Below are 12,191 nucleotides of genomic sequence, written 5' to 3' on the forward strand. Positions count from 1 at the left end.
GGCGACGTGCTACACCGTCACACCTTGGCCCATACGTGCTTGCTTTCGCCGCCGGTTGCTGCTTGCTTGAGCACGGGTGCAACCAGGGCGTCCCGGCGGGCGCGACGAACACAGGCATGGCCATGGCGCTCCACGACGGGCGCGGTCAGGGCCACCCGGCGGGCGCGGCGAACACGGGCGTGGCCATGGTGCTCCACGACGGCGGCGCGGCCAGGGCCTCCTCGCGGGCGTCCCGAGCTCGGGCGCGGCCAGGGCCTCTAGCGGTCGCCACGAGCACGGAAGCACGGGCACGGCCATGGCGCTCCACCACGGCGCACACGAGTTACCGATCGAACTTGTCGGATCCAAGCGCTGTAGAGGGCTGGGGCAACGCGGCGAGGTGGAGTTCATCCATGAAGGCAGGCATGGCATCCAGGCATTGTAGAGATCAGGGAGGAAGGAAGAGGAAGGAAAAGAAAGGGCGGCGAGGGGAGCTCCAGCGGCTAGCCACGACGGCCATGTCTCGGATGACCAGCAAGGGCATCGAGGTGTGCCGGCGGCGTGCATGAAGAAATGCCCATCACCTGTTTGTTGAAAAGCCAAGAAGAAAATCCCAAGGAGAAAAAGCAAAAATGGAAAAGAGATAAATACTTGAGTCATTTACAGGTGGAACCTTGTCCAACTCAGCATATTGTCCACACAAGCAAGCCATGTCATCTTGACAGGTGGACCCAACTTGTCAGTTTTGTTGTTTTCACGTGCTGTTGGGGATATAACTATTAGGTATGACCCGCCTAGGAGGGGCCGGGTTATAACTATGACGATTCATGAAGCCCAAGACGAGGACAATTCCACGACACGTGCTTATCAGACAATCAGTGATCTTCGTTAGTCGTTAGGCACAAAGTTGATGGTTTTTTATGCCCTGACTCAAATATGGTACTAAGTTGTTACCCTAACCCCAAGTGTGATAGTTTTGGATAAATAACTCCCTCCTCCCCATTTTCAAGTGGGTGGGCCCCTTCCTCCCCAATCCTCCGATACTAATCCCCCAGCTGACTCGTAGGTGTAGTATTACCCGTCCCACGAGCAATGCTACATCTAATAAAACTTACTTTAAGTTTTACGTAAATAACCAGACGACAAACTGTGATTGGGATTAGAGAGGAGGAGGGGCCCACCCCCTAGAAATCAGGCGGGGAGAGAGAATGTTGTGAAGGAAAGTTAAGTGAGGCTTCGTAAGTTGTTAGTAGATGTAGTATTATTCCCCTTCCCACACCTGCCTCTCGTCTCCTTTTCTTTCTTTTTTTTGAAATTTTCTCGTCTCCTTTTTTGAGTTGTGGCTCTCATCCAAGGCAGAAGCCCTCTTGAAGACTTGGCTCCCGACAAACGCTCCCACTCCATCCCTCCTTTCCGTGACTAGCTCTTCCCCTGTTCTCTCTGACCGATCCAAACGAACCATGCATGTCCTAATCACCAATCTTTAGATCTCCTTCCTTCTGCATTGGCCCGGCCGCCTCACTCCACCTGTGTGTCAGTCCGTGCACGGCAGAACATGGCTGACACAGCTCGTCACCCATTGCTGATCTTGCTTGCCGTTGTGGCCGCTACCGCGATCATCGTGGCCATCAGTGTGGTTGTAGTGTTGTACCACAAAAGGAACAAGAGGAAGAAGAACAGGGAGCTCAGCGACGCCGGGTCAAGCGGTGGAACCCGTCACCGGAGCAGAGCATGCACGAGGTCCAGGCGAAGATCGAGGCGCTGTCCAAGCTGCAGCACCCGCACCTTGTCTCCCTCATTGGCTTTTGTCTGTTTAAGAAGGAGATGATCCTCGTGTGGGAATACATGGAGCACGGCACGCTTCGGGAGCACCTGTACAACAACAGCGGCAAGCCGGTGCTATCATGTTCATGGCGGCACCGCCTCCACATGTGCATCGGTGCCGCGCGGGGCTTGCACTACCTCCACACCGGCGGCATCATCCACCGGAACGTCAAGACCACCACCATCCTCATCGACAAGAATTGGGTCGCCAAGGTGTCGGACTTCGGCTTCCCCAAGTCCGCCCTGACCAGGGCGAGCCAAATGCACCTCAGCACCAGTCATGTCAACGGGAGCTACGGATACACTGACCCGGAGTATTTTTGTCGGGAGCAGCTCACTGACAAGTCAGACGTCTACTCCTTCGGCGTCGTGCTCTTCGAGGTGCTTATGGCAAGGACGGCGCTGAACCCGGCGCTGCCAAGTGACCAGGTCAGCCTCGCCAATTACGCGCTTGCCTGCCAGCGGAACGGCACCCTGCCGGACGCCGTCGACCCGGTGATCAAGGACGAGATCACGCCAGAATGCCTCAAGAAATTCGCCGAGACGGCCGTGAAGTGCCTCGCTGACCAAGGCATGGAGCGGCCTACCATGGGGCGCGTGTTGTCCAACCTAGAGCTGGCGATGCAGCTGCTTAATTCCATGCCGATGCAAAATAAACCACTGATACAACAAAATCATATGTTGTATGTGTAGTGGTTTTTGCACTTATTTTAGCGGATTTGCTAATTCACTGTAGGTAGCAGCTTGAATTTTGAAATTGTGTTAGTCGATTTCTTGACGTATTTTTTCTGGACTGTTTTTGTGAGCTGGTTTGGCCCGCTTCTTTCTTAGGAAACTTCATTATTTTGATTTTGTTTGAATTTTATTTTATTTTCTTACTTTTTAAGGGTAGAGAGTGGTTTTCTACACCCATCCTTGGTGCACCCACAGTGCATCCACGCAAGAAAACATACCAAAACATTTTGAAAAAATCTGAAAATTTGTGGGAATGATCATCAACAAATGTTAAAGAGGCTTGCCAAGTTTGGTGGTCAAATGACATCGGAGGAGCTCTATATGTCTTCTTGCGTGGGTGCACCGAGGGTAGGTTCAACCACTACTTTTCCTAAAGGTTAATACCAATGCCACTACCTTATAAAACTTCATTATTTTGATATTGATTTTGTTTTTGTTATTATTTTATTTTCTTTCTTTTTAGTCATAATACCAATGCCTCTAATTCATTCCTTCTTATGAAATTTCTTTTTATGAAAAATCCACTATCGTATGCTTGTACACAACTTGGCTTAAGGGCATTAAGGGTGAACAAACTCCAGCGCGGACTCCGCCTCCAGCCGCAACTCCTTCGCCTCCGAGTTCTTCAGGGGTAACCGCCCGACTCAGTTGCTTGTTCACCCTTGACACACAACTTGCCCGACATCTACCAGTTGCATGCCCATTCTTGATACGTTACTTGGCCATAGCGGGCCAGTGCATGTCCTTCTTTGACAAACAACTCACCCGATCAAGTTGCATGTCCACCCTCGACAGGCAACTTGCCTGCCCCAGTTGCAACTCTACCATATATTCCCAACTAGGCTTTCTATTTGCCTCGTTTGCACGTCCATCATTGACTCGCAATCGGGCCTCGACCCTTTTTTTTGTCAAAGTTACAAGTTCACACTCGACTAGCAAACTAGTAGCGACTTTTTCTGTCATAGTTACAAGTCCAACCTCGACTCGCAACTGGTCCTAACATTCTTTTTCTTGTTTCGACCTTTTGCTTCGGTTGCAAGTTCACCCTCCACTCATAATTAGGCCTGATCCTTTTTCGTCCCAGTTGCAAGTACATACTCAACATGCAAAATAACCCCTCAACCTTTTTTTCCCAAGTTACAAGTCCACCCCAGACTCGCAACTGGGCCTGACTTTATTTTGTCTCATTTGCAAGCCCACCCTCAACTCACAAATTGGATCTGAGTTTTTTTTCTGCTCAGTTGTAAGTCCACCCTCGACCTGCAACTGATCGTCGACCCTTTTTCTTGTCCCAACTGGAAGTCCACCCTTTGACCCGTAACTGGGCCCGACATTTTTTTGTACCAGTTTCACATCCATCTTCGACTCGCATCAAGGCAAGAGCTACCTTGTTTTGTCCTAGTTGCAAGTCCACACTCGACATGCAACCGGACCCTAGCATTTTTTCCTAGTTGCAAGTCCACCCTTGATATGAAACTGGCCCTCGACCCCTTTCTATGCCTCAGTTGCAGTTCGTCCTTTGACCCACAACCCGATAGTATTTTTGTACCAGTTTCAAGTTCACTCTCGATTCGCAACTAGACCCGAGCTATGTTTTTTCCCTAGTTGCAAGTCCACACTCGACACGCAACCAGACCATGACATTCCCCCCCCCCCTACTTGCAAGTCCACCCTCAACTTGCAACTGGGGCCCCAGTTGCAAGTCCACTCTCGACTCATAACTGGGTACGATCTTTTTTATCCTAGTTACAAGTCCACCATCGACATGCAACTGGAGGTGGCAAGGCCAAGATTTTTTCCTCTCTTTATTATTTATTTTATTTTTCTACTATTCCAAAATTCCTTTCCTTTTCTTGTCTTTTTTCAATAGTTAATGGGAATAGAATTGAACATATTTTTAAATGAATGATGTATGTAATTTTAAATACGCAACAAACATTTATAAAAGACAAATAAAATATTTTTAAATACGTGAAGTATATTTCTTAAATAATGTTAAACGATTTTTAAACGGTTTTGCTAATTCTCATCTAGATGAAGCTTTGCCACATCGAAATTTTCCACTACACAATCAATTGCTAAAATATTTTGTCGAAACTATTTGATCGATGTGTCCTGTGTGGTTGTGTTCCACATCGGCCCATTTTTCTGGTCGCACGCTAGGGCCTCTATGTCCTGTGTGTCTCTGCTGCATCGATGTGTGTGCATGTCCGTCCCTTGTCGGGCATGTGTTTTGTTTGCATGCCCGTTGGGCTTTGAGGTTTCACGCATGTGTAGTGTAGGGTCAATGGGTGTACGTGTTTTCCAATATGTTTAAACTGGTACATAATGGGAACAATGTCCTACGATTTTTTCCCGAAAAATGTTTTAAGAAAAATAACGTGATAAGTTTGCATGTCTGCCTCTAATGCGCAATTACACATTGCAAAGTCACCCTTAACTTTCAGCTGGTTTGATCCCCCCCCCCCACACACACCCTCAGTTGCAAGTATAGCAACAATTTGCAACCAAGCCTGACATTTTTTTCTGCCCCAGTTACAAGTCCATCCTCAACTCACAACTAGGCTTGAAGTATTTTTTTCTCCAGTTGCAAGTCCGCCATCAACTCACAACTGGGCTCGACTTGGGTCCGACACCCTTTTTTGCCTTGGTTGCAAAGTGACCCTAAAGTTTTAAGTGGGCAAATATTTTTTTCTACCTCATTTGCAAGTCCACCAATAGCTAGGTCCGATCCTTTTTCTTTGCTTCAATATCAAGTCCACCCTCTACTTCTAATTGGGCCCGAAGTTCTTTTCTCCCAGTTGCAAGTCCACCATCGACTCGTAACTGCGCGCGATCTAGGCCCAACCTTTTTCCGCATCAGTTGCAGGTCCACCATCGACTCGCGACTCGACCCAAAGTTTTTTTGTCTCAATTGCATATCCACTCTTGACTCGCAACTAGGCCCAAATATTTGTTGTCCCAGTTACAAGTCCACCATTGATTCGTAACTACGCTCGATCCTGGCCTGATTGATTTTTGTCTTAGTTGCAAACTCAAGCTCAACTTGTAACTGGACCCAACCTTTTTTGCACATCAAATGCAAGTCTACAGACAACTTGCAACCAAGCCCCATCCTTTTTTTTGCCTCGGTTGCAAGTCCACCATCGACTCACAATTGGTCCTAAAGTATTTTTTTGTCCCAGTTACCGATCCATCATGGACCCACAACTGAGCTTGATCTGGGCCCAACCTTTTTGCCTTGGTTGCGACTCCACCAACAACTTATAACCGAGCCCAACCCTTTTTTCTGCCTAGTCCTTGAAAAGAACGACATATCATTGGGCCGGCCTTGTTAACAGGAGGCCACAAGTGCATGTGTTTGCATCTCTAATGGAGAGCAACTAGTTGACGAGCGCTCATTCGGGAGCCTCACAACGATCAGCCCACTTGGCATGCTCTCAGCCGCCGCCGCGTGTCGCGCTCTGGGCGCTCTCTTCGATCTTTTTAATTTTTCCGCACGCGTTTTTGTCTTTTAAAACAGTTTTCCCCGGGGTTTTTTTCGACGTTTTGGTTTTTCATCGGTCTTCCTTAGCTTTTGGGCAAAGATATTTGAGCAAAAAAACGTGTTTTTTTCCTTTCACGAGAGGCACGGTTTTACTTCCGCGAGAGTCACGGTTTTGCTTTTTAGAGAGCCCGAGCCATGCCTCTCGGAAACAAAAAAAACGCATTTTCTGTATTTTTTTCTTCCGTTATAGGCACATTTTGCGTCTGCCAGAGTCACGGTTTTGCTTTCACGAGAGACACGACCGTGCCTCTAAGAAACAAAAAAAATACGTTTTTTTATTTTTTTTCTTCCGCTAGAGGCACAATTTTGCTTTCATGAGAGGCACCGTTGTGATTTCGCGAGAGGCATGGCCGTGCCTCTTTCGGAAAGGGGAAATAAACCGAGCTCCCGGGATGATTGTTTCGTTCGGTTTTTTCGTGTAAAAAAGTTCGTCAAAACCCATTAACACGGTATCTAGTTTTAAAGATCTGGACGCGAGGAATCCAACGGTGAAAACGATTCGAGATTTGCACACACGGTTTAAGAGGTAAAATGTTTTGAATAATCGGATCTACGAAAAAGAAGAAAACTCATAGTATGCGACAAGGGACGCACATGCAGCACGCCACTTGTCATAACCTTAGAAGGTGAGAGTGATCTTTGTGAGAAGTACTCCTCAATTAATAATTTCGTCTCTACTATCAGCAAAAATGCTACACACACGGGGGCTGCAACGGACCCCTTCCATCTTACTCTTAAACTACCCCTGATTTTTATGGGGTGGGGCCCGGTTCACCTCTTCTTTCCAATGACACCTTTCCACATCAGCACGTCCTGTAAAAATCCGTGAAATTATTCCGTGTGTGTAGCAAAGCCGGTACTGTCAGTCAACAAGTCGTTTCCTGTTCGACGCTTAACGAGCCCGTTACAACGTATTCCGTAGCGAGCGCCCACGCGAGAGGTGTCCTCGCTGTTGACAGGCCAACCCACGTCAGATCCCCTTTTAACCTGTTTTAGAAAGCTTCCAAATGTTTTTTGCCTTTCTTTTTATTTTCCTTTTTATTAGGTTTGTCTCTAGTTTTCGTTTTCACTGGTTTCACTGTGTTTTTTGGTTTCCTCTTTCTTTCTTTTTCTTTTTTTCTTTTTCATTTTTTCCTTTTTCTTTATCCATTTTAAATTTCATGATTTTTTTAAATTGCAAACAATTTTTAATTTTTGTTAACTTCTTCAAATCGATAATTGTTTATAGTTTTCATGAAGATTTTTAAATCTATGAATGTTCTTTTTAAATCCGCAAAATTGTTTCAAATTTGTGAACTTTTTGCAAATCCCTTACATTTCTCAAATTCCTAAATATTTTCTAAATTCATGAGCATTTTTAAAATATGCGTACTTTCTTCAAATTGGTGAAGTTCTTTTTCAAACTCGTGAACTTTTTTCAAATCCATGAAGTTTTCAAAATCATGATTTTTTTCGTTTGAAATCGCAAACTTGTTTTAAGTGTTACGAGCAAAATACAATGATCAAGATATTGATCTGTGGACAGCAGTGGAAGATATCCTTATGTACCTGAGAAGTACTTGGGGGCATATTTCTCGTAATGGACATGATGAAGAGTTAAGTTGTAAAATATTACACCGATGCAAGCTCGTTCTAAGTTACGTCAGTGCTATCTTCACTAGTGATACAAATGATTTTTGATTTTAATTATGGTTTTGTAATTACACAAACTGGTGGCACAGTAAGGTGGAATTATTTTGAGCACAAACTGTGAAAGATTTGACAATAGAGGCTAAAGTATATTGCTTCTTTGGAAGTGGCAATGGAGGGTGTTTGAACTAAAGAAGTTTGTCATCGAGTATCGTAGTTTTGTCACAACAGATGTCCTCGTGAAAGGATTAAGTCTTGAGGCCATGGCAACTAGGTGGTGCCTTGAACGGGGTTGATCGAAAACGAAGGACACGAGTTACCCAAGTTTGGCGCATCATGGTGGAGGTAAAATCCTACTCCTGCCTGATTGATATTGATGATGATCTCGATTACAAGGATTCACTTTCACTACCTATATTTTGAGAGGTTGTAACCTAACTTTGGGTCCTAGGAACTACCATTTATATAACAGGTTGAGTCCCTAGTTTTACAGAAGAATACGGGTCGTACTCTTAACCCGTATCTTGCTCGATCTCATATTGCTCGTGCTCTCCAAGTTTAGGAAACTTCTCCTAGGCCTCTGCATGCACAAGGCTCATGTGAGAGCTGGTCATCAGGCCGAGTCTTGTTTTAGACCTTTGGTTTCTCTTCTGGCTTGGCTCTTCCATGACTCGGAAGTGGTGTGAATCCTAAAGCTTACAAGCTCAAAGATCGGGTCACACTTGAAGGAAATATGCCGTAGAGGCAATAATAAATTTGTTATTTTATATTTCCTTATTCATGATAAATGTTTATTATTCATGCTAGAATCGTATTAACCGGAAACTTGATACATGTGTGAATACATAGACAAAACACCGTGTCCCTAGTATATATGCCTCTACTAGACTAGCTCGTTGATCAAAGATGGTTAAATTTTCCTAGCCATGGACATGAGTTGTCATTTGATAAACGGGATCACATCATTAGTGGAATGATGTGATGGACAAGACCCATCCGTTAGCTTAGCATAATGATCGTTCAGTTTTATTGCTACTGCTTTCTTCGTGTCAAATATATATTCCTCCGACTATGAGATTATGCAACTCACGGACACCGGAGGAATGCCTTATGTGCTATCAAACGTCACAATGTAACTGGGTGATTATAAAGATGCTCTACAGCTATCTCCGAAGGTGTTCGTTGGGTTGGCATAGATCGAGACTAGGATTTGTCACTCCGAGTATCGGAGAGGTATCTCTGTGCCCTCTCGGTAATGCACATCATATGAAGCCTTGCAAGCAATGTGACTAATGAGTTAGTTACGGGATGATGCACTACAGAACGAGTAAAGAGACTTCTCGGTATCGAGATTTAACTAGGTATGAAGATACCGACGATTGAATCTCGGGCAAGTAACATACCGATGACAAAGGGAATAACGTATGTTGACATTGTGGTTCGGCCGATAAAGATCTTCGTAGAATATGTGGGAACCAATATGAGCATGCAGGTTCCGCTATTGGTTATTAACCGGAGAGGTGTCTCGATCATGTCTACATAGTTCTCGAACCCGTAGGGTCCGCACGCTTAACGTTCGATGACGATGTGTATTATATGAGTTATGTGTTTTGGTGACCAAAGGTTGTTCTGAGTCCTGGATGAGATGACGGACATGACGAGGAGTCTCTAAATGGTTGAGAGGTAAATATTGATATATTGGAAGGTTATATTCAGACACCAGAATTGTTCCGGAGCGGTTTGGGTATTTTTCGGAGTACCAAGGGGTTACCGGAACCCCCCGGGGAAGTATTGGGCCTTAATGGGCCATAGTGGAGAGGAGGAGGCAGGCCACAAGAGGTGGCGCGCCCCCCGCCATGGGGAGTCTGAATTGGACTAGGGGAGGGGGCGCGGCCCCCTTTCCCTCTCCCTCTCCCTCTCTTTCCCTCTTTCCCCTCCGTTGGAAAGGAGGGGGGGGGGGCGACTAGGGCTTGGAGTCCTAGTGGGACTCCCCCCCACTTGGCACGCCCCCTAGGGCCGGTGGCCTCCCCTATCCTCCTTTATATACGGGGGCAAGGGGGCACTCCAAAGCACAATAGTTGTTTCTTAGCCGTGTGCGGTGCCCCCCTCCACTATTTACTCCTCCGGTCATATTGTCGTAGTGCTTAGGCGAAGCCCTGCGCAGATCACATCACCAACACCGTCACCACACCATCTTCCTGACGGAACTCATCGACTCCTTCGTACCTCTACTGGAGCAAGAGTTCGAGGGACGTCATCAAGCTGAACGTGTGCAGAACTCAGAGGTGCCGTACGTTCGCTACTTGATCGGTTGATTCGAGAAGACATTCGACTACATCAACCGCGTTAAGTTAACGCTTCCGTTTTCGGTCTATGAGGGTACCTGGACACACTCTCCCCCTCTCGTTGCTATGCATCTCCTAGATAGATCTTGCGTGAGCGTAGGAATTTTTTTGAAATTGTATGCTACGTTTCCCAACAGTGGCATCCGAGCCAGGTCTATGCGTAGATGATATGCACGAGTAGAACACAAAGAGTTGTGGGCGGTGATCGTCATACTTCTTACCACCGATGTGTTATGTTGATTCGACGGTATTGTTTGATGAAGCGGCCCGGACCAACCTTATATGACCAATGTCTTATATGGTTCTCGCTTTATTGTATGAAATACAAACACTATGTAATTGCTTTACTGTATCACCAAGCGATAGCGATAGTCGTAGAAGCAATGGTTAGTGATACGACCACGACGCTACGATGGAGATCAAGGTGTCAAGCCGGTGACGATGGAGATCATGACGTTGCTTCGATGATGGAGATCAAAAGCACAAGATGATGATGACCATATCATGTCACATATTTTGATTGCATGTGATGTTTATCTTTATGCATCTTATTTTGCTTAGTACGGCGGTAGCATTATAAGATGATCCCTTACTAAAATTTCAAGGTATAAGTGTTCTCCCTGAGTATGCACCCTTGCAAAAGTTCTTCGTGCTGAGACACCACGTGATGATCGGGTGTGATAAACTCTACATTCAAATACAACGGGTGCAAGCCAGTTTGGCACACGCGGAATACTCGGGTTAAACTTGACGAGCCTGGCATATACATATATGGCCTCGGAACACTGGAGATGGAAAGGTCGAACGTGAATCATATAGTAGATATGATTAACATAGTGATGTTCACCATTGATGAATACTTCATCTCACGTGATGATCAGACATGGTTTAGTTGATTTGGATTCGTATCATTTAGATGTCTTGATGGATGTCTATATAAGTGGGAGTTCTTAAGTAATATGATTAATTGAACTTAATTTATCATGAACTTAGTCCTGATAGTTTTTGCATATCTATGTTGTAGACCAATGGCTCGTGCTACCGTTCCTTTGAATTTTAGTGTGTTCCTAGAGAAAGCTAAGTTATAAGATGATGGTAGCAACTACACGGACTGGGTCCGTAACTTGAGGATTATCCTCATTGCCGCACAGAAGAATTATGTCCTTGATGCACCGCTAGGTGTACCACCTGCCCCAGCAACTGCAGACATTGTGAATGCCTAGCAGTCGCGTGTTGATGACTACTCGTTAGTTCAGTGTGCCATGCTTTACGGCTTAGAATCGGGACTTCAAAGAAGTTTTGAACATCATGGACCATATGAGATGTTCCAGGAGTTAAAGTTAATATTTCAAGAAAATGCCCGAGTTGAGAGATATGAAGTCTCCAACAAGTTCTATAGCTACAAGGTGGAGGAGAACAGTTCTGTTAGTGAGCACATACTCAGAATGTCTGGGTACCATAACCACTTGACTCAACTGGGAGTTAATCTTCCTGATGATAGTGTCAATGACATAGTTCTTCAATCACTACCACCAAGCTATAAAGGCTTCGTGATGAACTATAATATGCAAGGGATGGAAAAGACAATTCCTGAGCTCTTCGCAATTCTAAAGGCTGTGGATGTAGAAATCAAGAAGGAGCATCAAGTGTTGATGGTTAACAAGACCACTAGTTTCAAGAAAAAGGGCAAAGGGAAGAAGGGGAACTTCAAGAAGAATGAGAAGCAAGTTGTCACTCCCGGGAAGAAACCCAAAGCTGGACTGAGAGGTAAGATCATGGACTTGAAGGTTGTTCGGATCTCGGATAAGATCACGGACAAGACGAGGAGTCTCGAAATGGTCGAGAGGTAAAGATTGATATATTGGATGGTTATATTCGGACACCGGAATGGTTCCGGAGAGGTTCGAGTATTTTTTGGAGTACCGAGGGGTTACCGGAACCCCCGGGGGAAGTATTGGGCCTTAATGGGCCATAGTGGAGAGGAGGAGGCAGGCCACAAGAGGTGGCGCCCCCCCCATGAGGAGTCCGAATTGGACTAGGGGAGGGGGCGCGGCCCCCCTTTGCCTGTCCCTCTCTTTCCCTCTTTCCCCTTCGTTGGAAAGGAAGCTGGGGTCGACTAGGACTTGGAGTCC

General features: G+C 45.8%; 1 protein-coding gene across 1 annotated transcript; it reads left to right on the forward strand.

Moving 5' to 3' along the window:
• Positions 1 to 1,556: 1,556 nt before the first annotated feature.
• LOC109754029 (receptor-like protein kinase FERONIA) lies at positions 1,557 to 3,231 on the forward strand. Its single transcript, XM_020312962.3, has one exon. It carries the CDS (start codon positions 1,711 to 1,713, stop codon positions 2,494 to 2,496), a length of 786 nt encoding a protein of 261 aa, XP_020168551.3. The 5' UTR covers positions 1,557 to 1,710; the 3' UTR covers positions 2,497 to 3,231.
• Positions 3,232 to 12,191: the final 8,960 nt, after the last annotated feature.

This window comes from Aegilops tauschii, chromosome 5 (genome assembly GCF_002575655.3).
Source record: "Aegilops tauschii subsp. strangulata cultivar AL8/78 chromosome 5, Aet v6.0, whole genome shotgun sequence".
NCBI classification, from domain to species: Eukaryota; Viridiplantae; Streptophyta; class Magnoliopsida; order Poales; family Poaceae; genus Aegilops; species Aegilops tauschii.

What these genes read in the sequence shown, in the direction of transcription:
- LOC109754029 (XM_020312962.3), top strand. Translation starts at nt 1,711, where the DNA reads ATGCACGAGGTCCAGGCGAAGATCGAGGCGCTGTCCAAGCTGCAGCAC.